Here is a 22,465-nt window from a genome sequence, read left to right as displayed (position 1 = left end):
GTCTGCCCTTCCAACAACAGCATCAGAACTCCAAACAAACAATGCTTCCTCATCCTGTGTGCATGATTGTATTTCTGTGCAAGCTTACATCCATCATTATAATCCCTCCTATGGAAAGGTTGCTTTTTTGAGAACTGAGGGGAGTGAGGCGCACAGGGAATCCTCTCTCAGTATACAGCAGGACAACATCATGGAGGTGATTCAGGAATATGTGCTCATTTTTCTATTATGAGATTGGTTATCTAATTACAGGATTCATGTTACATAAGTTTAGGGCCTCCGGGAAAGCCATCATGGGTGGCTAAAATCCCAGAGATTTTGTTTTTTAAAAAAGGTGAAACTACAATAAAATGGTGGACGTTTCTTGAACATTCTGACAGAAAGCCTTAACAGTAATCCAATGCCCAAACAAAAACTACCTGAGGGAGGAAAAGGGAAGTTGCTCTCTAAACCTGCTGGTGAGACAACAACCAACATAGAGGAGCAGGCACAGCAAACAGAATGGTGTTTGGAGTCACGTTCTCTCACCTCGATGCAGCCAGGAATCAGCATCAGGAATAGCTTCCCATGAGGGGGCACTACACTATCACACATCCAGGCTTGGAGATCTCCACCTCCACGACTTTTACAAAGACACTGATCAGAGAGGGAAGCACATTTCAGCTTTGTTTATCCTCCTCTGCAAAAACTAAGATGATGAAGAATTACTGTGTTTATCCTGTTAAAAGATACACTACTATGTGTAATTCTGTCCACCAAGACAACTGGAACAAAAAAACCCAAACATAAATCTGGAACGTAGGGAGAATTTAGGATTTCTGAACTTTTAAGGGTTTGATTTCACAGTCACTGAAGAGGACCTTAATACAAACTAAGGACTTCTGTGTCCAATTTTTTAGTGAACAGGGGATCCTCTTTATTGGCGAATGGGACAGATTAATTTGTGGGCTGGATTTGGTGTCTAGCCAGCAAGAGGAAGGAAAGTGAAGGGCTGGCCTGAGTGATTACTAACTGACCTACACCACAAGCAACACTTAAATGGACATTATCATATGACCTCAACTAGGAAGAAGTGACCTCCTGGCACCGTGGTTTCTGAGTGCAGAGGGATGGGCAGGATGGGGGTGGGGCAGAGGCAGCTGTTCTGAGCATGGGGCAAAGCTGCTGAGTGTCATCCTCCCACATGGCTGCACTCACTCAGGTGCTGCAGCTGCCTGCATTGGGAAAAGCCTGCACACTTGCAGCTCCTACACAGCCACATCTCCCTTTCAGCTGAAACCAGAGGAATATTCGGCAAGCCCCTTGAAGGCAGCATGCTGCTTTCATTTCTGCTCTCCATGCTCAGTTTTGTAGAGGTCCCAACTATTTCAGCATATCTGGACTAGAATAAGAGTACCTGCAGTGGTGTGACTTTGTCCATATTCCACCTTTTCTTTACAGTAATTTATTTCTAGAGTTCATAGCTGGAGCAGAAAGTCTGAAGAAATGACCACAGGGTGGCCTACATGAATATGAAAGAAACAGAAAACCACAATGAAGTGTTCTAGATGTTCTGGTAGTGAGTGGATTGGTTTGTCCAGAACCATTTCTAGAGAAGCCCTTGAGTGTCACCCCCCACCGCCCCAGCCCAACTTAAGTTATTGCCATCAACACACATATATAATAGTGCAGAGGAAGACTCTGATAAGTTCTTGCTTTAACATTTCCAAATGGAGTATAAATATTTTAAGAGTCCCAGTAATGTTCTCTAGGATTTCTCTAAGGGGAAAATCAGACAATGCTTATTATCCTGGATCCTCTCTCTTTGGGCTTTTTCTCACTGCTAAGGAAGGAAGGGAAACATCAGTGTGTGAGGTGCAGGTAAGGCTGAGACCCCAGTCCAGCAATTACCTACACAGGATTGTGAAAGGTAGCATGGGCTGGGCAACAATTTACTGCAGCATGAGGGCTCTGCTTCAGATTTGCACAAGGATTTAGCTGCGACAGAAGAACCACAGAAGGATTCAGTAAAAAAAATCCACCTTTTTGCAGAGTTCAGAATCCCACAACACAGAAATGCAAAGCACCACAAGAAACAAAGAGCTGCCTTCCAAGGGCTCCCTGGGAGCTGCAAATGGGGATTTCAGTCTGGGAAAGGCACCTGCCAGGAACTAGCAACTTGGGGTATCCTTTTCATGGAGCATCTCAGGGCAGAAAAAGGATAAGCCCAAAGATTTCCTTGAAATTGTAACTGAGCTTGGAATTGCCTATATTGGCTGCTGTAAAAGAACAGCTGTTTGGAAATATTTGCATAACCAGTCCTCATTAAGATTTTCCAAAATTTGTGTGTGGATATATCAATGTTGTGATCCTGGATTACCAAAAATTAAAACTTTGGATGACGGAGAAAAGGCAAAGCCTACTAAAAGCTTTCTTATCTTCCTCTTTGTCTGACTACTCATTCCCCCAGGATACTTTTTTTTTTTTCTCCATAATGTCTTTCTGCCCTTTTGGAGGCATCTTAATAGTATGAAGCACTGGGGTTTTTTGACCTGTCTTTTTATATATATTTTTTTGTTGTTTTTGATCCTTGTTTACAGGTATTGTCTCATGTTTCCTGGGTATCTTTTGTGAATCCTCCTCAGGTAGCCCATGGACCTCCTGATATGTGTGGACTCTAGGCCAGAAATTACTGCAGTAATTTTGTTCAGTAAAATATACTGCTGACATTCAGGTACCAAAAATACCCTCATTAATGTTCTTGCTCATAAACCACCCTTTCCCTGCACTATATATTTTCAAAAAAAACCCCCTTTAAATTCAAGTTTGTGTTATTTACCTGCAAGGACACTTCCATATAAATCTCCACATATTAATTAGGTGGGAATAGGGCTTAAGAAGCCATATATGTAACAGGAAGAAAAGAATGTGATGGTATAGTGCATTATGTATATCAAATGCAATTTTTGCAAGTTTGGCTGAGGGAAATCCTCCTAAAAATGTAAGAGCTTACTACTGTTCCACTGAGAATTCAATTACTGAGTTGCCAAATGCTACTGGTGAGCAGGAAACAGGGTGCTTTAAATGCAGTATGTATCATTAAAGGCTGGTAACTGCTTCAGAGACTATAACCCCTTTAGCATAGCTCCTTTTTTTCCCCAATATTTTTTCAAAGGAGCTTCTTGCTTGTGAAAGGAATCCATATTTTATTAATCCCAGATAAAAGGATTTTAATGGAATTGGACTAACTTTTAAGCTATTTCCTCCTGTCTTTTGAAAAATAGTATATAAGCAAATAGATGTGAAGTTTTAAATCATGTTTTGCTGCAGTTGTTCATGTGAAATCTTGAGCAGGAGATACATTGTGGGAATTTCTTTCTTCAGTTTGTAGCTATGCTTTGAGCAGTAGGTTGTCTTCCCTCCGCCCAGCTGATGTTTTTTACATCCTTGGCGAAACTGATGTAACATCTGAGGTGATCTTGCCTGCTTTTACTGCTTGAGACTGGCCATTTCTACCCTCAATTCCATCCAAATCAGGGAACGTCAACAAATCCAACATTTGCATTTGTGCAGCCCACACTGTTCTGAAGCTCTGGCATGAGCAGTCATTTTCTTTGGTATCAGTCTGAACTGCAGCTGTAAACCGAGCTGGGAAAGCACATCCCAGGCTGACATCCACAAGTTCAGAACCACCTCATCCCTTTTAGAACAGCCAGGAGCTTATAACGAAGTGAACTGTTGGGCAATGTCAGGCTACAGAATGTGTGCAAATAAAAACATCCTTTTACCACCTTTCATGGCTGACAGGCAGGGACTCTCCAGACCATCCCTTACTCTCATGCCCCTAAGAATAGTCTTTGTCTCAAGACAGTCTGCAGCCTTGTCCATTTGTTTAAATTTTCCTGGCAGACTCTGTTAAAAAGGGGGAATTTAGCTATGTAGGACAAAGGCCTGACATGCACATCAGTCCAGGCACTGCAATTACTTTGAAAAAAATTTGTACAACACACGAAATGGGCCATTCACACTTAATCTATCCAATGTACACCTTCACTGTAATTGGTACATAATTCATCATGACAAAAAACTATCCCTTCATGCTTCATATGCAGGTATCCATTTGTACAAACAATTCTTGCTGCTTTTCGTATGGAAAAAAAAACCCAACAAACCAAACCTGGATGAAGTTGAGTAAGGATTATAAAGATATATAATTTAGGTGAATTATTTTGCTCCTGGTTTTACTCCATAAGAGCAGACACAGCATTGTATCTAGGTCACTTGTTGGCTGCAGACTATTTGGAATTCCCAGGAGAGGGCACTTGAAAAGGAAATGGGGGAAGCCCATTTAGGTCTGTTCTTGTCTTGGGATGTTCATGTTCTTTGAAAATATGGGTTTTGTCTCAGAGATATTGTTATTAACTCAGGTTATGGCAGCAATGATTTATAATTAGTTTCACACAGAAAAGCATTTCTAGCCATATCACCCAAAAGAATTTCCCAGTTCTGTATTTTCCTAAACTTTTCTGTCACAGCTGCCTGGACATCTCCTTGAACAAATTTCAGGAAATATCCCAGAAATCAGTATTTGTCTGTGTGAAACCCATAGCTTTTTTAACACCTGGGATAAATGATGCCTCTCCCAGACAACAGCAACAGTTCACCCCTGTAACTGCATCCACAACTGGCACTGAAGTGGATTCTCAGAATAAGACCCAAGCTCACTCCCAAAAATGAAGAACTTCCTGTAAACAAACCAAGAAACAAAAGCTAAAAATAGTCCTACTCTAATAGCTGCTGCCAGGTGGGGAAATCAGAGCATGAGATACACCTCAATCTGAAGCAGGGAAGATCCAACCCATATCTCTGAGAGATGGTTTGCACACTTAAAACAACCTTATACTCCACTGCATTCTTTCTACCCTACCAGATTGAATCCAAAGGTATGGCTGTAGGGATAAAGAACCTCTGTCAGTGATACAGCTGTGTTCAAGATTTTTAAAAAAACCCCTATTGTGCAACTGTGACACTTTTTCCTCTCTTACTTCAGCACCTGCTGTAGCTCAAGAAGGTGCTGGCACACACAAAAGCAACAAAAGCACTGTGGTACCAAAGCTGAGCTGAGGCCAGAGGAGAGTCTGCACTTCTCTCAGCCTGCTGCAGTGAAAATGCAGTGCTGGAGGCCGTAAAAAAGAGGCAGGAAAGGAGATGACTGGATTTCAGAAGGGCTGCTACTGCTGGATGTTCACAGCAAGCTTTGGAGGAAATGAAGGAAACGGCCAGGACCGACTCACCAGGCATGGGTGTTTTACTTGCTCCTTATGTAAACTTACTGTGCTGCAGTTTCCAAGCTCTCTGTTCTGCTCCCTTCCATTATTACCAAGTTTCTTCATTCCATATGCACAGGTTTGCATCTGCTTGGAGTAAGGTACAGCTGCTGAACAGCTAGGGGAGCAAACTGGCCTAGGGGAGCAAACTGGCTTTCCAAGGAGGGCTCAAGCAGATTTTAGTTTTAAGAATAAGTCAGCAGCTGAACCAAGTTACTGTTCTGTCCTGCTGCTTGCCTGGATTTTGGCATGCCCAGCTGTGTGCTCTGCATGCAGAACTAAACCCAGAATAGTGCCTGGGCAGAGCAGAGAGGATGTGACAGCAGAGGACTTGAGCAGGACAGGATGTTTATGAGGAGGATATCAGAGTGGGAGGAGTGGGAGGTTAATGTCCCAACTGCCCCGCAGCCCGATATAGCACAAGGAAGCAGGAGCACTTCAGGGTACAGGGCCCTGCTCTTGGTGCTGCAGGGCCTCTTTGCAGGGAAGGGACATACCAGGGAGATATATATATATATATATAGATATATAGATATATACACGTGTGTATATATATATATATATATATATATATACACACATGTATACACACCAAGGAGGTATGTCCTTGAAGGGAAAGGGGCATATTCAGCTGCTGCAGCCCAGAGTTTGGTGGGCTAAGAGACACTGCAGTCCAATCCACATGGGATACTCACAGCATGGGGCAAGCCCTCTCCTGCTCACTCTCTGCTGGGTTCCAGATGTATTCAGGCACTGAAACTCTGTGCAGCAGGCAGAGGAAGCAAAGTATCTCAACACATGATTCACAAAATCAAACAGAAAACTGTCATTACAGCTGCTGGAGGTGCCAAGGACAGGCAGAGAAGTTAAGCCCGCCTCAGACAATAAGTTGCCCTTTCCTGGCTAAAAGAGGAGCAGTTTTCCAGTCAGGATGACCAACTCCAACCTGCTGGCAGCTTCTAGGAATTTAGAAAATGCAGTGAGAAGATACACTAGCTATTTATACAATCTCCCAGACGTCTGACACAAAACTAAGAGAGACATGGGAATTTGAAGCATTCCTTTCCTTGCATCTGACAGTAAATGCAGTGATGTGGAATGGGAATCTCAGCTGCAGGAGCTGATCCACTCTGCTGAAAAAAGGCACCCACACAAACGAATGAAAGGAGTAATTTAATGAGAAGGCAGGAGCAGGCATGAGGATGATTCTGTGGCTGGCTGGGGAGAGTTCTCAGTATGCCACTTCTGAGCGGAGTTTTCCTGCCTGGGAGACTCAACATGGGTCTTGCAGACAAGGGAGGGTTCAGGATTGCCTAGGTGTAGGCTGCAGGGCTGCTCTGGTGGTCGAGCCAAGCTCCCTCTTTCTCTTTTGCTGAAATCTTCAGAGCACATCCTGGAAGATACACACCTGTAAGCCTCAGGAAATGATTAGGAGAAAAAAGCAGACTTAGCAAAGAGACCACTCTGGATATCAATTTGAAGAGACAGAATATATAATATAGGTAATGCCTTCCTCAGCCACCTGTCTAAGATAATTCTTTGTGCATTTTGTGATTTTGGTGAGCAAAGACCTATATAATACACCATGGCAAAGTGCACCCTCACATAAATCCTGTATCCCTTTAAGCACCTGTGTACCTACAAGAGAAAGAAAGCCCAGGAATTGTAGCTGTGGACGCAGCTTCTTAATGTAGCCTACAGAGTTTTTCTACCCATGGCCTGGTCAATTTCTTCTGAATTCAGGTTTTTCATTAATTTGATGATCTTGTATGTAATCCTGCCTGGGAACCTGCAATCCTATAACGTCTAAGACAACCCAACACTTTTCCTTGAACCCCCAGCTACCTGCTGGGAGGAAACACAAAGGGCTCACACATGTGAAGTTAAGGAGTGGGTAAACAAGAGACTCAAATAATGAAGGAAGCTTAAAAAATAAAAAGCATCTCTCAGTCTTAAGCTGGTCCAGAGACCTGGGCTGGTGGGTCAGCTGCACTTCAGAGGCAAAGCAAACAAGCACTGTGTCCAAACCTGAGAGGAACACAGTTATTGCAGAATCACAGAAAGTCTGGAACTGAAAAGGACCCACAAGGATCATCCAGCCAACTCCTGGCCCGGCACAGGACACGGCAGCAATCCCACCCTGTGCCCATGAGCATTGTCCAAATGCTCCTGGAGCTCTGTCAGGCTGGGTTCTGTGACCACTGTCTGGGGGAGCATGTTCAGTTCCCGACCACCCTCGGGGTGAAGAACATTTCCTAAAATCCACCCTAACCCTCTCCTGACACAGCTCCAGCCGTTCCCTAGGTCCTGTCGCTGGTCACACAGAGCAGAGATCAGGGCCGGCCCCTCCTCCTTGCGAGGAAGCTCCAGAATTGCTGTGAGCTCTGACCTCAGTCTCCTCCAGGCTGAACAAACCGAGCGACTTCAGCCGCTCGTCGTACGGCTTTCCCTCCAGGACCTTCACCCATATACTTACTACTGAATTAAAAGGAAAAAAAAAAAAAGAAAAAGAGAAAAAAAATAAAGGAAAATACCATCCGCTCGGACGTGTCAGGGCCTATGGCCGGCCGGGGCCAGAAACAGGAGCGGGGCGAGAGCCGCCGTGTCCGCCGCGACGCCGCGGCCCCTCGGCCGCCCTGCCCTGCCCCGTCGCGGTGCCGACGGAGCGCGGCCGCCGGCCCCGCACGCCAATCAGGGCGGCCCGCCTGCCTTCCTGTAGGTGTGCCCGGCTCACCTGGAGCCGCGCTCGGCACTCATGACATACCTGCGGCCCCGCGCAGGGCGGCGAAGAGGCAGCGGCCGAGGGGCGCCGGGGGGGGTCACCGCTGGCCCCGGCCCCACGATGTGAGCCCGGCGCAGGTAAGGGCGGCCGCCGGGGGCGGCGTTGCCGTATTACCGGGATCGCCGTTGCCGTGTTCCCGAGAGAGGCGCGGGCCTGGGACCGGGTCCCCGCGGAGCCTGAGCCAGGACGGAGGGGCGGCTGCCCCGCGGGGCCGGGACGGGGGCGACGGGCGGGATCCGGGAGCGCGGGGCGGGCGGGGCGGGGGGTTGGGGGGAAATGGGACGGGACGGGACGGGACCAGGAGGAGAAGGAAGGGGAGGGAGGGCGGCCGACCCACCATTTTAGGACCCGAGGGGGATGGGAGGAGGGATCTGCGGGGAAGGCGAACGTCGCTCCTCCCGCGGCGGGCGCGGTGCGGGCGCCATCGGGGCGCGGAGCGCCTCGGGGTCCCGGGCGCCGCGGGAGCTCCTGTACCCCCCGAGGGGACGGCGAAGCGGGCTCCGATCCGCCCGGCCCGGGGCCGCATCCTTGGTAGGGGCTCCGCGCCCCGACGGCAGCGCCCGTCCCGCCCTCCGCTCCCCTGCCCGCTGCCGGCAGCAGGGAGGGCCCGGAGCACAGGCCCGGTCCCAGGCTCGCCTGCCAAGCAGCGGCAGGAGCCTCTTCCCGCAGAAATGGTGCCTCCCACGCAGGAGCGAGATCCCACGGTGTTCGCCTGGTTTTCAGCTCCCGCCGGGAGCTGCGGCCCGGGAGTCGTGGGCTTGCTGTGCTTGAACTCTGGACACCTCCTTGTTTTCCTCCTTGCCTCGTGACTTTTATGGCCTGTCACGAAGGGAAGGTAGAGGAACGAAAGGCGAGATCCTTGCCTGCTGCTCTCTTCCTGCCTCCTTCCCGCAGCCCCGGCCACCGCAGCAGCTCCGATGGCACCCCCAGCGCCCCAACCAACCTGCCAGGGGGGGATTCGGAGATCCCACGTCTCTCACCTGACCTATCGTCCTCCCAGCACCCATGTTTGTCGTTGCTTGACGCTTCGTTTATTCCCAGATATTGGCTAAGAGTGCATCAAAGCTGGTAGGAATTACGGGGTCAGAGATCTGAGCTCAGCTCATTGGTGTTGCCTTGTTGCCGACTTTGCCTGGGCGCTGCTGGAGATGGATGCCTGTTTTGGCTTCTCTGGAGCTGGTTACCTGTTCCTCCTGGACCAAACCACATGTGTAATGTGTTGTTGGAAGTTTTGTGACCTGATTCCTTGGTGTTTTGGAGTTTCTCATAACCTGAATGACTTTTAAATGGCTTGGATAAGGGCTTAAAGGGTTGCACTGGAGGGAGGTGTCTTGGTTTGGAGGACTAATGTATGGGTGACTCAGATATCAGAACTGCACCTGAATTGGGTGAGGAGGAGGCATCCATAATCAGACTTGAAACAAATCTGAGTTCTTCTTAGTTTTTGTTAATGTTAGGAAGAGCTCAGCTGGCTTCTGTGTAGAGCCTTGTTTCTCCAGGTGGTGGTTGAGGGTGGCATTTCTCCTGTCCTGCCTGTACAGCAGCCTCATGGTCTGGGTAAATCTCAGTGGGGTTATATGGTCAGTTGCTTGTGTCAGCAGGCGACTGGGCTTGAGGTTGATTTTTGTGCTCTCTGAAATAGTGGGACACAAATGCTTCCTCTGGCAACTTCTTGTGCATCCTGGTAGATTTTGACGGTCTGTTTTGCAGCCCCCCCCCCTTTTTTTTTTTCGTTCTGCTAACTTTAGATGGATGTTCTTGTGCTTGTTCTGTTGAATCTTACCTTTCTTATGATACGCTTATTTTGTGTGCTTTCTAGCAGGAAAGAGCCAAATTATGCTATAGTATTTGATTTTTTTTTATTTCCTTTTTTTTTTTCTTTTTAATGTAATCTGCTTTGGAGTCTTGTTTAAAATGGGCTGTTTTATTTAATTAGTTTGTATTCATATTACATTCACTCTTCATAGTTATCCCAGGCAAAATTTAAGGAACAGCCCACAAGGGATTTCCAATTCTTAATTGGAATCACATTTTTTTCCAAGGATGTTTGATTCTAAGTGTTTACTTTGCTTTATTTCATCTGGTATCTTTCTAGTTGATGTTGTTTGCTTAGTTACTGTTTGGCTAAATTATCCACAGCTAGTTTACTTCAGTAGTCATGCCTGGGAAGTTTTGCAATTCCTTTTCGCTTTGCAGCTCCTCACTGAGCTCCTGTTCAATCTTTTAATGAAGTACTCAGAAGTGACTTCAGTGCAAATGCAGTTGTGCTGTATTGTTTTGACAATTGTGCTCTACAGAGAGGTTATTTCCCTCTTTCCTGAGGTAATCACACAGTTGATGTTCAGAGTATCAGTCAGCTGGGGACAGATACCTTCACCTGACCCCTGGCAGGGATTTACATTCCCAGCTGGTTATCACTGCATTGAATCCAAAATTCTGCTAGAAGAGTATCCAGTCTTGATTTCAAGATATCAGGTGATAGGCTGCAGTGGTTTCCTGGGTAAATTATTCCAATGGCTGATTACCCTCACTAATTTCTTATCTCCATCTGTCTGGCCTGGCTCCTAACCACAAAGTCTTGCTACAAGTTTTCATGACAGGTTGACATGAAAGCCTGTTGCTGCCAGGATGACACATTCCAACTAAAAGATGGTCTCTTGTACTGTAAGCCATGGCTGTTAGCTGTGCTGAGTTCTTCCTTCTGGAGCCTGGGTGATCAACATGGTTTAGAGCAGTGATGGAGGGCGCCTGGCCTGGTGTCTCTGTACAGGCAGGGCTTCCTGGGAGCTGTGATTAAATAACTCGTGTTGCTTGGAGCTGGGCTTCACATGATGAGCAGCCCAGCAGCATAACAGCCTGCTACTGAAGGATCCAGTTCTCATCCAGTCCTGACTGCAATCTCCTGCTGCTTCCCTGGGATCAGCTCTGGTGACCAAGTAGCCTCAGATCAGTCCAGTCACTGCTCCAACTGAATATTAACCCCCATCCCTAGTGAAAAAAAGTATAGAAGTTGGATTAGCCTGCCTTGTGACCAGAGCGACTGCTGAAGAAGTGTAGCGTGACACTGCGCATGAGAAATGTGCTGAGGGACCACCTCTTCCAGAAACAGAATTAGATGCCAGAGGGAATCACACATTTAGTTCCTACATTTCTGTGCTTGGATAAACAGGCTGTGGTTGCACAAATCGTCTCAGCTGGTACTGCTGTTGAAAGAAGCCGTCATGCCTTCCTGCTGTCATCTCTGCTGGTTCTCTGCTGTGGTTTGTTGTGAGACCACACATGCACCTCTACCACCAGGAGAGAAAGGGCAGAGGATGGAACTCCTTTTGGCAAGGTGAAGAGTTGGTGACATTAGGAGTTGTCACAAGCACGCCTTACCTTTAAATCTTCAGAGAAGGCAGTGTATCTTTTTGCCTTCCCTCTGCAGCTGGCATATGAGAACAGCTGCCCTGATTTACTCAGTAGTGTGGGTTAACTCTGTTGTGTGGCTTGGGAGAACTGGGTTATGCAGGACTGGGTTTAGGTCAGCTGCTTTTATGTCTTTGGTCAAGAAGTGCATGTTGAAATTTGTTGTGTGGGAAAGAGCATTTAGTGTAAGAAGAAGGTCTGAGCCTTGGCTGTGACACTCTGCTACCTATGAAGTGTTTGGTGGTGCAGAAAAGTTCTAAGTTAATGCATTCATGTGTTCTAGATGTGAGTTCTCAGTGCTGAGCAATGTGGGGTGCCCTTTTGGGAAAGCTTCATTAATCTTGTCTTTTCCATCAACAAGTGACTCCAGCTTTCTTGCCCTTTGAGTAGAATTGGTTTGCTGAGACAAAATCCATTCCCCATCTATTCTTTTAGACACCATTCCTTCAAGTCCTGTGCAGGATGAGGAACAAAGCCTGTGGTGGGGACTTGTTTTGACCTCATGTTTGGGGGGGTTAGATTAAAAGCAAGATGAAGTTGGAAGAAGAAATTCCCGTGACTTTAGTATAAGTTCAGTGCAAGGTCAGGGGGAGGGCTATTGGTTTTGATAGTGGGAAAAATTTCGAAGAGGGAAGGTGATTACCATGACCTGTGTACAAATGTGCATAGATAAAAGAGAGACACATGTAAATGTATACAAAATAGAGGGTGTTCTGATGCCAGGAGAGGTTGAGGAGGAGTGGCTGAAAAAGCTGTAATTGGATAGCACACAGGGAGGGAATTGAGATGGAGGAAGCGCAGGAACCTGCTGCTGGGAGGATACTGCATTAAAGCTGAGATGGCCATAAATTCCCTTCCTGAAAACATATACTTTTTGCAGTGTCACAGAGAAGTGTGTGGCATTTGGACACCAAACCACCTTTTTGTGATCTCAGATTGAACACCCAGCTGCAGGCAGGGGCTCAGTGTGTGAGATTGACTGCACACGGCCTTGCTGGTGCTCAGAGTCATTAAGCACTGGGGTTCCTAATGCTGATCATACACAGAAATTCCTATATCTCCATCAGGGCCAGGCTGGGGTGCCAAGTGGGATCCACTAGCTGGGTGATCCCCTCCATGGGCAGAACAGAGCTGTGCACTGGTGAGCAGACCCAGCCTTGCACAGGGTGTGGCTGGAGGAGGTGAGGGGAGGGAAAGCTCTTGCTTCATCACCAAATCCAGCAGCAGAGTTCATGAATCCAAAGTACACCCCTCTGGAGGCAGGGGAGGGGATTAGGATCCTGATCATGTTAGGGCATGATTTGTTCAGGTTGCAGAAGCCCAGGGATAAGCAGGGGACAGGAGTGTGGCTTACAAACAAACTTGTAACTAGTTGGATGTGATCCCAGTTCATATCAGCCACAAAATGGCTGGCATGGCTACACTTGCATATTCACTGGGTAATAGAAATAGGTGCACAAAGCAGTGTTAAGCTAACACAAAGACCACTGTTGGGAGAAGTAGAAGAAGATGCTTTGCCCGTGATCTTGCTGGGCAGCTGCAAAAAATCAGGATGTGTAAGCTATATGGTATGTGTGCTTTACACTCACCTTTACAGGTGTAATGATCAAAAATGCCTACACAGATTGTTTGAATTGCTTAAATCTTACTTGGGTCCTTAAATCTTCACTACAGATTGCTGTCTGTGATGAGGGGCTCGTGGAAACTTGGAAAGAGTAGATGGGAAGATTATAGCTTTCAGAGGAAAAAACATACCAGTGCCTATAGCAAAGCTCTGATGCTGTAGCATCAGATGTCTTTACTGGGTCCAGGATTAATCCTTGGATTAAGCCTGAGTTTAGATGCAGAAGTTTTGATGTAGGTATTCCATAGTGCAGGCATTCAAGGGTAACTCTAGACTATGAAATGTAATCCATCTTCAACATTTGAGTCACTCTTCTTTCTGAGGTGCTCCTAGATCACAGTCTGGTTTTACAGGTGGTGGCTGCCAGGCTGCTGGTGAAGTAGTGAAGGTGCAGTGTGTCTGTTTCCATTCTGTTGCTGGAGAAAGGGTGTTCTGAGTATGCTGCCAGCTCTTCAGGACAGGAACAGTGCACAGTATTTAGAACGGTGAGGATTCAGTCCTGATGGTTGGTATGGCTCATGGCTCAAGTAACCCTTCTCATTGTTTGTTCTCTTTTTCTGTGACTTGCTTTGCACATGAAGGTATTTGAGTCTGGATACAATAGAGCTGCTAGATCCTAGGGTGCTTTGAGAATGCTGCACTTTTCTCTCCCTTCTCTACTCCTCCCCACAAGACTGTATAATATGCTGAGTTGGAAGGCACCCACAAGGATCACTGAAGTCCAACTCTGAGGCAAGGTGTTTTCTCCTGGAAAGGCATGTCCCAGATGCAGGCAAGCAGAATTTCAGGATGAGCAAGGGGGGGAGCACTGGCAAGGCTGCAGTACAGCACACAACCTTGTTTTGACCCTGTACTATGACAAACTGTGGGGCAGAGAGGGGAAGACAGGCAAAGGGAAGTGGGACCATCCCATATTTTTACAACAAATTACAGGTTGTGGCATGCTTTCTTAAATGTGCAAATGATTGAGGGAGATAGGTTTACCCCTCAAGTCACACAGTAATTTCTTAATAGCAACTGGTGATATGTATAGGGAATACATGACTGTATGTCACTCTCTTCTCATCCCTGGGCACAGCTGGGAAGAGGGAATATTCTATCAGGGCATGTGAGGAAGGTTGAAAGGGAGCCCGTAGGGTGTTCCTGTAGGCACAGGGTGAACACTGCTTGTTTTGGTGCCATCTGGGAAGGCAGTCGTCCTCTCGTATCACTCCTACAGTTCTCCTTGTCTTCTGCCCCTGGACAATGAGTAAACTGAGCTGTTTCATTTCGGAGAGGGCAGAGAGAGGAAGATGAGCAATTTGGAGGTATGCTTGAGCAATGAAATGTGCCTTATCCTGGAAGAGCAAGGCCAGGCATGCAAGTTATGTCATTGTAGTGTGTGCTCCATCTCAAGGAGGGCAGAAGTCAGGGCTGTGAAAAGCAGCTAAAAATTGTGTCTGTGTGTCTGGAAGAATCATGACAGCTGAATTGCCCAGTGGGTGTTATTCAGATGAACCACAGACATTTCTTTTCATTCTCTACCAGCATTATTCTTCATTCTCTACCAGCATCATTTTTGCCTATCCAGTTGCTGAGTGGGTGATAACAGTGATATCAGATATGAAAATAAGCATCTGAGTGTAGAAGGCGAAAGATGGATTGATTCTGACTCTGATAGTCATAGCCAGATGACTTTAGAAGAGACCAGAACAAGAAGAGGTGAGATGTGCTGCATTGTGTATGCAGTGAAAACTGGCATGATCAGAAATCTCACATTCAGCAAGGCAGTATCTGCCCTGAAATGTATCATAACTGCATTTTACTAGAATGTTGCCTTTGAAAGCTTAATTTAAAAGTAGCATTGTAAAAGGTTTTGTTGTGATTACTAAAAAGAGTGAACAAAGTGCGCTGAAAGTCGAAAAAAAGGTATTAACTGATGCACGAGACAAATACAAAAGTGTCAAGCAAAGCACATGCAAAAACACCAGCTTGGTTTTAAACTATGGTTTGATAGAGAAATACAGTTTTGTGTTTAATGGGAGCAAGAAATAAATGATGCTCTCTGTCCTAAGTTCATAAAATTGATGGAATTGGAAAAGGGGTCTCCCCTAAATGTGAGCACAGTGAGAAATAGACATTCACATTCTAATAGACATATCTAATAGATATATCTGACATGTGTGAGATTATGGGAGTGGGGCTTTAGCTGACTGGGCAGTGAGACTCCTCCAGTACAAGTGTGATACCAGAATGAGCCAAAACAACTAAGTATGTACACTACATTGTGGGAAAAATCTCTGTTATTTGTAGTAAGCAACTTTACAGCACAAAAGGAAAATATCTTAGTAATCTGTTTTGTTATCTGGAAGAACTTGGAGGCAAAAATACATGGAAGGAAAGAACAGAATGAGCAGCTGATATATTTTTGTTGGGGAAAGGATTGCTTAAATAAGACTTTGCTTATGGTTGCAGTCAGATATGGGGTTTATCACAGGCCTTTGCATATTCAGTACTCTGAGTAGCCACTCCCTGCCTAATCCTCAGAGTATGTCTGGGAGGTAGAAGGGTTTACTATTACCCCAGCTGCACAGATGACCCTCAGACAGGCAGAAACTGCTGGAAACAGCTAGAATACAGAATTGAAAATTCTGCTGGATAGGGCCATTCTTGGTTGCCCTAAAAATATTCTTGGTTGCCCTAAAAATATGCCAAAACCAGTTACAATTTAAGTCTTCCGTAGAGACTCCTTTTAGTGAATGACTGCAGTGTGGCACTGTAGAAAGGAGAGCCCCTGGTATCCTAATGTGTGTTCCCCTTCCAGCCTGGATTATGTTACTGGTGATAACAGCTATCCTTTGTGGGCCCCACTGGCTTGAAGTTTCTAGTGACTGCACCCATGTTTAACTGCTCATAAGCCCTAGCGGTGAGGAGAGGCAAGACTTAAAACAGCAGGGTGAATCTTTGCCACCTTCTGTTAGGGCAAGTGCAGGAATAGCCAAAGGTTTGGAATGCTGAGGTACTCCCCATGTTTGCATCAAAAGCAGCAATGGCATGTCCTGCTGTGAGGATAGCTGTAATTGCACCTTCACTGGCACAAGTGGAAGAGGTGAGGTGCTGGCTTCAGTAATAGGCAGCAAAGATCTGTGGTGAAAGCTGGGTTCCTCAGGTGCATCAGTCTGGCAGAGTTTAGATCAAATATTCTGTACAGGAAGGTGTTTGGGGAGAGGACTCCAAGAAGGAGAGCTCTGGCTCTTCCCTCTTTCTTGGGCATGGTCCACTGACAATCAACTCTTCCCCCTTCAGGCTCTCTATTGCTCTTAGCTTCCCCAAACTACAGTGGTCATACCACATCATACCCTTTGCTGTTGCATCCAGTGATTTTTGGGGTTTTTTTAAGCACAGCAAAGCATTTTGCCCCATCCCAAGTCCAATGAACTCCTTTAGGTGACTGGAGGAACTCTGCTGCATCTTATTGACCTTGGCAGAGATGGCACATTTATGTGTTTATTTATGCCCCACTGATCAAAGCGTGTTGCAGGTAATGGGAAGGCGAAGGAGCTGAGTCTCCAATTTCATTTGCCAGGTGCCTATGGCTTCCTGGGGAATGTCTCTCATGGATGGGAAGGTATGTGCCAGCCTCATTAGAATATGCCATGCATGCCTGTGTAGGCCGGGAGATGCGAGGACCAGCTCAGCCAGAGCTCTCGTTTTGTGACCGTGTCATAAAAAAGGTGAAGGAAATTTTATTGGCTTGTCTTTCCACTGTTACTCACAGGCCACTGTTAAGTTGTCTCATCCTCTGATTTCTCACTGCCACACTGAATTCAGGAGCTTGGGGTGAATTTGAGGCACACAGACCTTATTTTACTCCTCAGCATTGCCATCTGATAAGGTGGGACCTGGGAGGGGAAAGAGAGAAGTGGTGTTACAAGCCACAGGGCTGAGCAAAAGGAAGCCGTAGGCCAGTCAAGAAGAGACAGAGTTGATGTCTTCAAAGACTCCCAAAGGGCAATCTTAGAATCCTGATTGCTCAGCTAATATCTGAAGATCATGAAGCCAGCAAGGAGTGCAAATTTAGAGAATCTGGAAGGGTGGTGGTGGGAAATGGACTGTGCCCCCCTCATTCATATGCAGAAAAATTAAAATGGAGGGAGGAAGGATGAAAATATCTCTAGTTGTTCCTTATGCATTGAAACTTGTTTAATTATTAAAATCGGAAAAATATTTTAATTAATGCATCAAAGAAATGTTAGTAGTATTTCTGAACTGGTATAAAATGAATGCTTTAAATTAATCCACACTTGGAGGTGTACTACTCTACTTTTTTTTTTAAATTTTTATAATATGCTGTGTTAATGACAGTATTAGGAGCTAATGCTAAATCTTAACTACAACATCTATGGGCTGTAATTACTACTATAAACCTTGAAATAAGGTAGTACTAGTTGGTAAAGCTGGTTATAAAAAGCATTTTCTAAGACCGATGTATATCAGTAACAGCATTTAAACCCCTGATTTATACAACTTTTCACAGCTTGATCTGAAAGACAAGGTCACAAGAATGTCTTCCCCTTCCCTTCCCTTTGGAGTATTTCCCTGCTAGACTTTGCAGGTGGTTTGAGGTTTCCAGGGCTTTTCCAAGGATCTCCTACATGTTATTACTTGTTTTCAGAGTTGGTCACAGGGGCTGTCTCCTAACTCACTTCTCCTCCATGTAACATCCACTCAGAGCCAGCCCTTTCCTATGGGAAGAAGGCTGGCTGTGGGTTCACCGGAATGGCAGTCAGTGGCAATATTGAGACAATGAAACATAAAACCTTAAAAACAATTGCTCATTTGGAAATGGTTGTGGATCCCATTAGAATATCCTGCTTCCCCTGGTGCCTGCCTCTCATCTGGGAGGGCACCAGACATGTTTCTAGCAGTGGGCCAGGACTGTGTAAAACCCCTCTGCTCTGCTGCTGCGGGTGTGTGTGGGCTGCTGAGGGAGCACCTGGCTCTGTGTGCGGAGTGCTTGACAGTCACACACGGAGAGACACCTACACTGAAGTGGCAGGCACTGGCCTGTGGATCCTGGGTGTGGTTTCACCAGAACATAGCGCTAAGTCCAGGTTTCTGCTTTCCTCCTCCTGCTTTGCTGCCCAGTCCTGTGTTCTTGTCCTCTTGTGCAGTTTGTACAGCTGCTCTGGGGTCCCAGCACATGGAGGACATGGACCTCCTGGGTGGAGGAGTTCTGCTATGAAGACATGCTAAGGGAATTGGGATTGTTCGGCCTGGAGAAGAGAAGACTTTGGGGTGATCTCACTGTGCCCTTCCAGTGCCTGAAGGGAGCCTATAGGAGAGATGTAGAGACTCTTGACAAGGGCCTGGAGTGACAGGACAAGGGGAAATGGCTTCAAACTGGCAGTAGGTTTAGAGGGGATATTAGGAAGAAATTCTTCCCTGTAAGGGGGGGTGATGCCCTGGCACAGGGTGCCCAGAGAAGCTGTGGCTGCCCCATCCCTGGCAGTATTCCAGGCCAGATTGGATGAGGCTCTTAGCAACCTGGAATAGTGGAAGGTGTCCCTGCCCACGACAGGGGGTTGGAATGAGATGGGCTTTAAAGACTCTTCCTACCCAAACCATTCTCTGATTCCATATATAACTACTGCAGGTAGCTGTCAGATTTACCTTTACTACTTATCTTTTCTCCTGTGTCATACCTTTATGGCTGCTCTTATTATTCTGCTCCTGGGTTGTTGTTTTTTTTTTTGGCTCGACAGCTCCCTCGGATTGCTCATACATAGTCATGTGTGCACTGGCACAAGGGAGATGTTGGCAGCAACCTGGATGCATAGTAAATTGGTCTGTTCTGGATTTCAGGTGTTTTGGATTTTCAGGGTTCCATGTCAGGTTTTAATTGAGATTTATTAAGAGCCAAGTGGTGTTGGATAGTTTGTACAGTCAGCAGCAGAAGGAATTGAAGAAACTCTTCTTTTCCTTTTTTTTTTTTTTTTTTTTTTTTTTTTTTAAGGAATGGAGTATAAAATGAACTTTGCAGGATATCTGCAAATACCTAAATTTGGCCTGACAAATTTGATTATTAACCCACTTATATCACAGTGTATTTCACTGCCCTTTTTTTAGTTTCTGGTAGGCCATGTAACTCACTGCATCAGGCCTAAATAGTCTGCATTGTCATGAGTCCCAACCTTTGAAAAACAGGGATCAGGCAGAGAGGGAATGGGGAGTTTCCCTTCCTCTCCTTAGTTACAAATTAATGTTTAGGATTAAGAAATTAAGATGAACCCAGACAGCAAGATTTCATTCTTGAGTCATACTTAGGTTTTCTGGCCTTTTCCATACTCATTAAAGGCCATACATCCATTTTTTCTTAATTGTAAGCCAAAACTCTCACATAACCACATGATTCCAGGAAGTGGAACTGTATGAGAAACAGAAATGGTTGTGATGTGCACAATAAGCGTGTGCCAGTTGGCCATACAAGCCTTAGACCATGAGGAACAACAGGTTTTCTGTGTGTTCACATTAGTACCTTCCTATTCAGCACCCACACAATTCCTGTGGCTTTTTGTGTGTGAAGCTATTTTTCCACGAGGGAAAGGGAAGGGGTCCCCGCTGTTGCTTTCCCACATTTACATTTCTTATAACATTTTCTTTATATCTAATACTTTTTGCTTCCAATACCAAACTTGTCTCATGGTAGCTTCTTCAATCTAAAGACACCAGTTAAATTTCCAAGAAAAAAATGGTTTGTTCCCTGAGAAGCTGATTTAGGGGAGGGTTGTACCAAAACCTGTTTTTCCCACATACATCCCTACATCCCTTTTGGATGGATTTTTTTTTTCTTTCTTTAGCTACAGTTTTCAGTACAAAGCTGCATCACTGTTACAGTATTGCCAAGTATTTTTGTGATTTGATTGCGATACAAATCTCATAACTTTTTAAAATAGATCTCATTGCTGGAATCATAAGGTAATTAAAACTGATATGGGGAGCTAAGGCTGAAAACATGCATTCTGAGGGCACAACACAAGGATAAACGTGTGGTTTTGTTGTTGTGGTTGCTATCTCTTGGGATTCTGAATCCAACAATTTTTTATTGTTCTCTCCAGTTGATGGTACAATATTGAAGCCAGAGAATGACAGAGAATGACAGTTTTCTGCTGTTGTTATGGCTGATGACACTGTACTATCACTACCATGAAAAGTGCAGTTTTATGGGTATTTTAGCATTTTTTTAGTTGCATGGGATGTGCTTTACGTATTGATACAAAAGCAGGATTTTGCCAGTATATTTATGTCTGGGTATATATCAGTGTTTAGCTTGTCAGTCATCCCACACTACTAAAATATTCCAGCTTTATTTTCTGTGGGGTTCTGACAGCTACCAGAAATCTGACAATTTTCCAGGTGGAACTTGATCTGGCTGTGAAAAAGGTTATATTACCTGTTTGCATCAGACAGGATAATTTTGGAGGGCCTCTCTGCAGGGCAGGACAGTTTGTCCCAGTTCAGTTTGCTGAATATTGTTCATCCTTATCTGCCTGTAGCTTAACTGTGCTCAGAATGAGTACAGGTTACACAAATGGCTCCACTGTGCAGGCTTGGCAAGGCCAAGCTTTCAAGTGTGTTTCCAGGTCCTTTGATGTCTTAAGGACATTTGCATCTGTCAGAATGGTTTGATGCAAACATGAGCCTTCTTTAATCTGAGACTCAAAAACAGCAGCGTGGGATTCTGGCTCACACATCCATAGTGTAGTGAGAGACTCTGAGATTTCTTTCTCTAACTGGAGAATCTGTCCCATGAAGGTCTTGAATCATCTTGCTCAAAGAGGAACTGAGAACTCCTGGGGTTCTTGGCAGACATGCCATCTATGAATGTGTACAGCATGCTGCTAGCAGCCACCTCTGCATAAAATGTTACAGGGAAAAGTAATTGGGGAAGTTCTTGCCTCCTTTTGTGCTCTAGATGTTTCCGTCACTCGTGTCTCCATCCCCACAGTTTATGGAGAGACCTGCACAGAGCAACTTGCAGTGACTCAGTACATTACTTACACTTACTGGGAATTCTGCTGTTCACCAAGTAGTGTCAATTATCTATCTACTGAACTCTAGTAGTGAGAATCACACACTATTCTTGTTTATTCTCATATTAGAAAACTGCAGAATATCAAGGCTTACCCTTTACTTTTATGAATATAAACTTAACCTCTGCTTAGAGTGAACTGGGTTTTTTGCTTTACAGGTGACCCCATTTTATCTTAAGAATGAATCACTTTTATTGCATCTCTGGGAAGTGCAATGTACAATCCAAGCCACATTCTTCACTTGCTGTTTGCCAAATGTTCAGTTGCAATTTCCAAGTTGAAATTGTGTTCAACCCAAAATTATTTTTCTCTGACACTTTTTTTTGTTAGCATTAAGTATTATAATCTACTTAAATAGCAACCAATGTAAGGAAAGCATGGGAAAGTATCCTTTTTTTTCCCCCCTCAGTTATTGAGTCATTAGATAATTAATAGGCTCAGTGTATCTTGAGTGTGCCTATGATGAGTGAAAGCTGCGACTGGGTGTGTTAAATCTCGGGCAAACTCTCTGCACTGGTGTGACTGGGATGTCTCACCTGTGTTTCTCAAGCTTCAATAGCAGCTCAGATGCATTTTCCAGGAGATCACGTGCTTTTGGCAGCTGTGTTTTGTTCTCCCCTGCCTAAGACACCTGAGGCAACTCCTGGTTCCCAGAACATTACCAGCACTGTGTATCACAGCAGTAGACTCTACATTATTTTGCTGTTTTAGATCATCTTACTTTCCTTTTAAGTCTTTTCGTTCAGCAAGCTCCTACTGCTCTCCATGCCCTCAAAGCTCCTTCCTTCCTTCTTATCTCTAGCACCCTGTGTTATCTCTTCCTGAGTTCTGACCCTCCTCCTTCACCTCCCTTGATGGGTTGTACAGCGATAGAGCAGCCCGGGGTGGTGTGTGAAGATTGGTGACTATTTCTTTGCAGGGGAATATGTGCAGTGGGAATCTCTCACATGGACGTGCAGCTGAGGAAGCCAGCCTAAGCATGGCAGGACTAGCTGAGGAGATATAAAAATTGAGGCTTGTGGCAGGGCTGGCTTTGTGTTCAGTTTCCTGGGTGTCTCACCAAACTGAAGTCCAGTGCGTGGCTTCCTGGGAGAGATGGTGCTGTCCTGCACACTGAACTCTGGATTTTGTAAGGAGAAAGGCTGGCTCTGAGCTGATTCAAATCATAGAATGATAAGGAGTTGGAAGTGACCTTAAAGATCACCTGGTCCCAAACCCATCTGCTATGGGCAGGGGCACCTTCCACTATCCCAGGTTGCTCAGAGCCCCATCC

General features: G+C 45.5%; 1 protein-coding gene and 1 long non-coding RNA gene across 4 annotated transcripts in view; one reads left to right on the top strand and one right to left on the bottom strand.

The window, feature by feature from the left end:
- Positions 1–6,466: 6,466 nt before the first annotated feature.
- Positions 6,467–8,210, bottom strand: LOC132327225 (uncharacterized). Its single transcript, XR_009486494.1, has 2 exons — positions 8,071–8,210; positions 6,467–6,699 (listed from the first exon to the last, which is right to left on the bottom strand). It is a non-coding gene; the product is annotated as an uncharacterized LOC132327225 (long non-coding RNA).
- The window catches only part of ARHGEF5 (Rho guanine nucleotide exchange factor 5), a 33,437-nt gene continuing 18,827 nt past the window's right edge, over positions 7,856–22,465 (top strand). For 2 of the 3 annotated variants that reach the window (XM_059846178.1, XM_059846177.1), the window contains exon 1: positions 7,856–8,165. In XM_059846178.1, coding sequence (XP_059702161.1) covers positions 7,866–8,165 — 300 coding nt within the window. In that variant the 5' untranslated portion in view covers positions 7,856–7,865. Of the gene's footprint in view, positions 8,166–8,525; positions 9,157–22,465 lie in introns of those variants that run through there. The other variant, XM_059846179.1, reaches the window with a different exon arrangement.

This window comes from Haemorhous mexicanus, chromosome 5 (assembly GCF_027477595.1).
Source record: "Haemorhous mexicanus isolate bHaeMex1 chromosome 5, bHaeMex1.pri, whole genome shotgun sequence".
NCBI lineage: Eukaryota > Metazoa > Chordata > Aves > Passeriformes > Fringillidae > Haemorhous > Haemorhous mexicanus.
The sequence above is the reverse complement of the archived record's forward strand: the minus strand, read 5'-3'. Positions and strand labels throughout refer to the sequence as shown.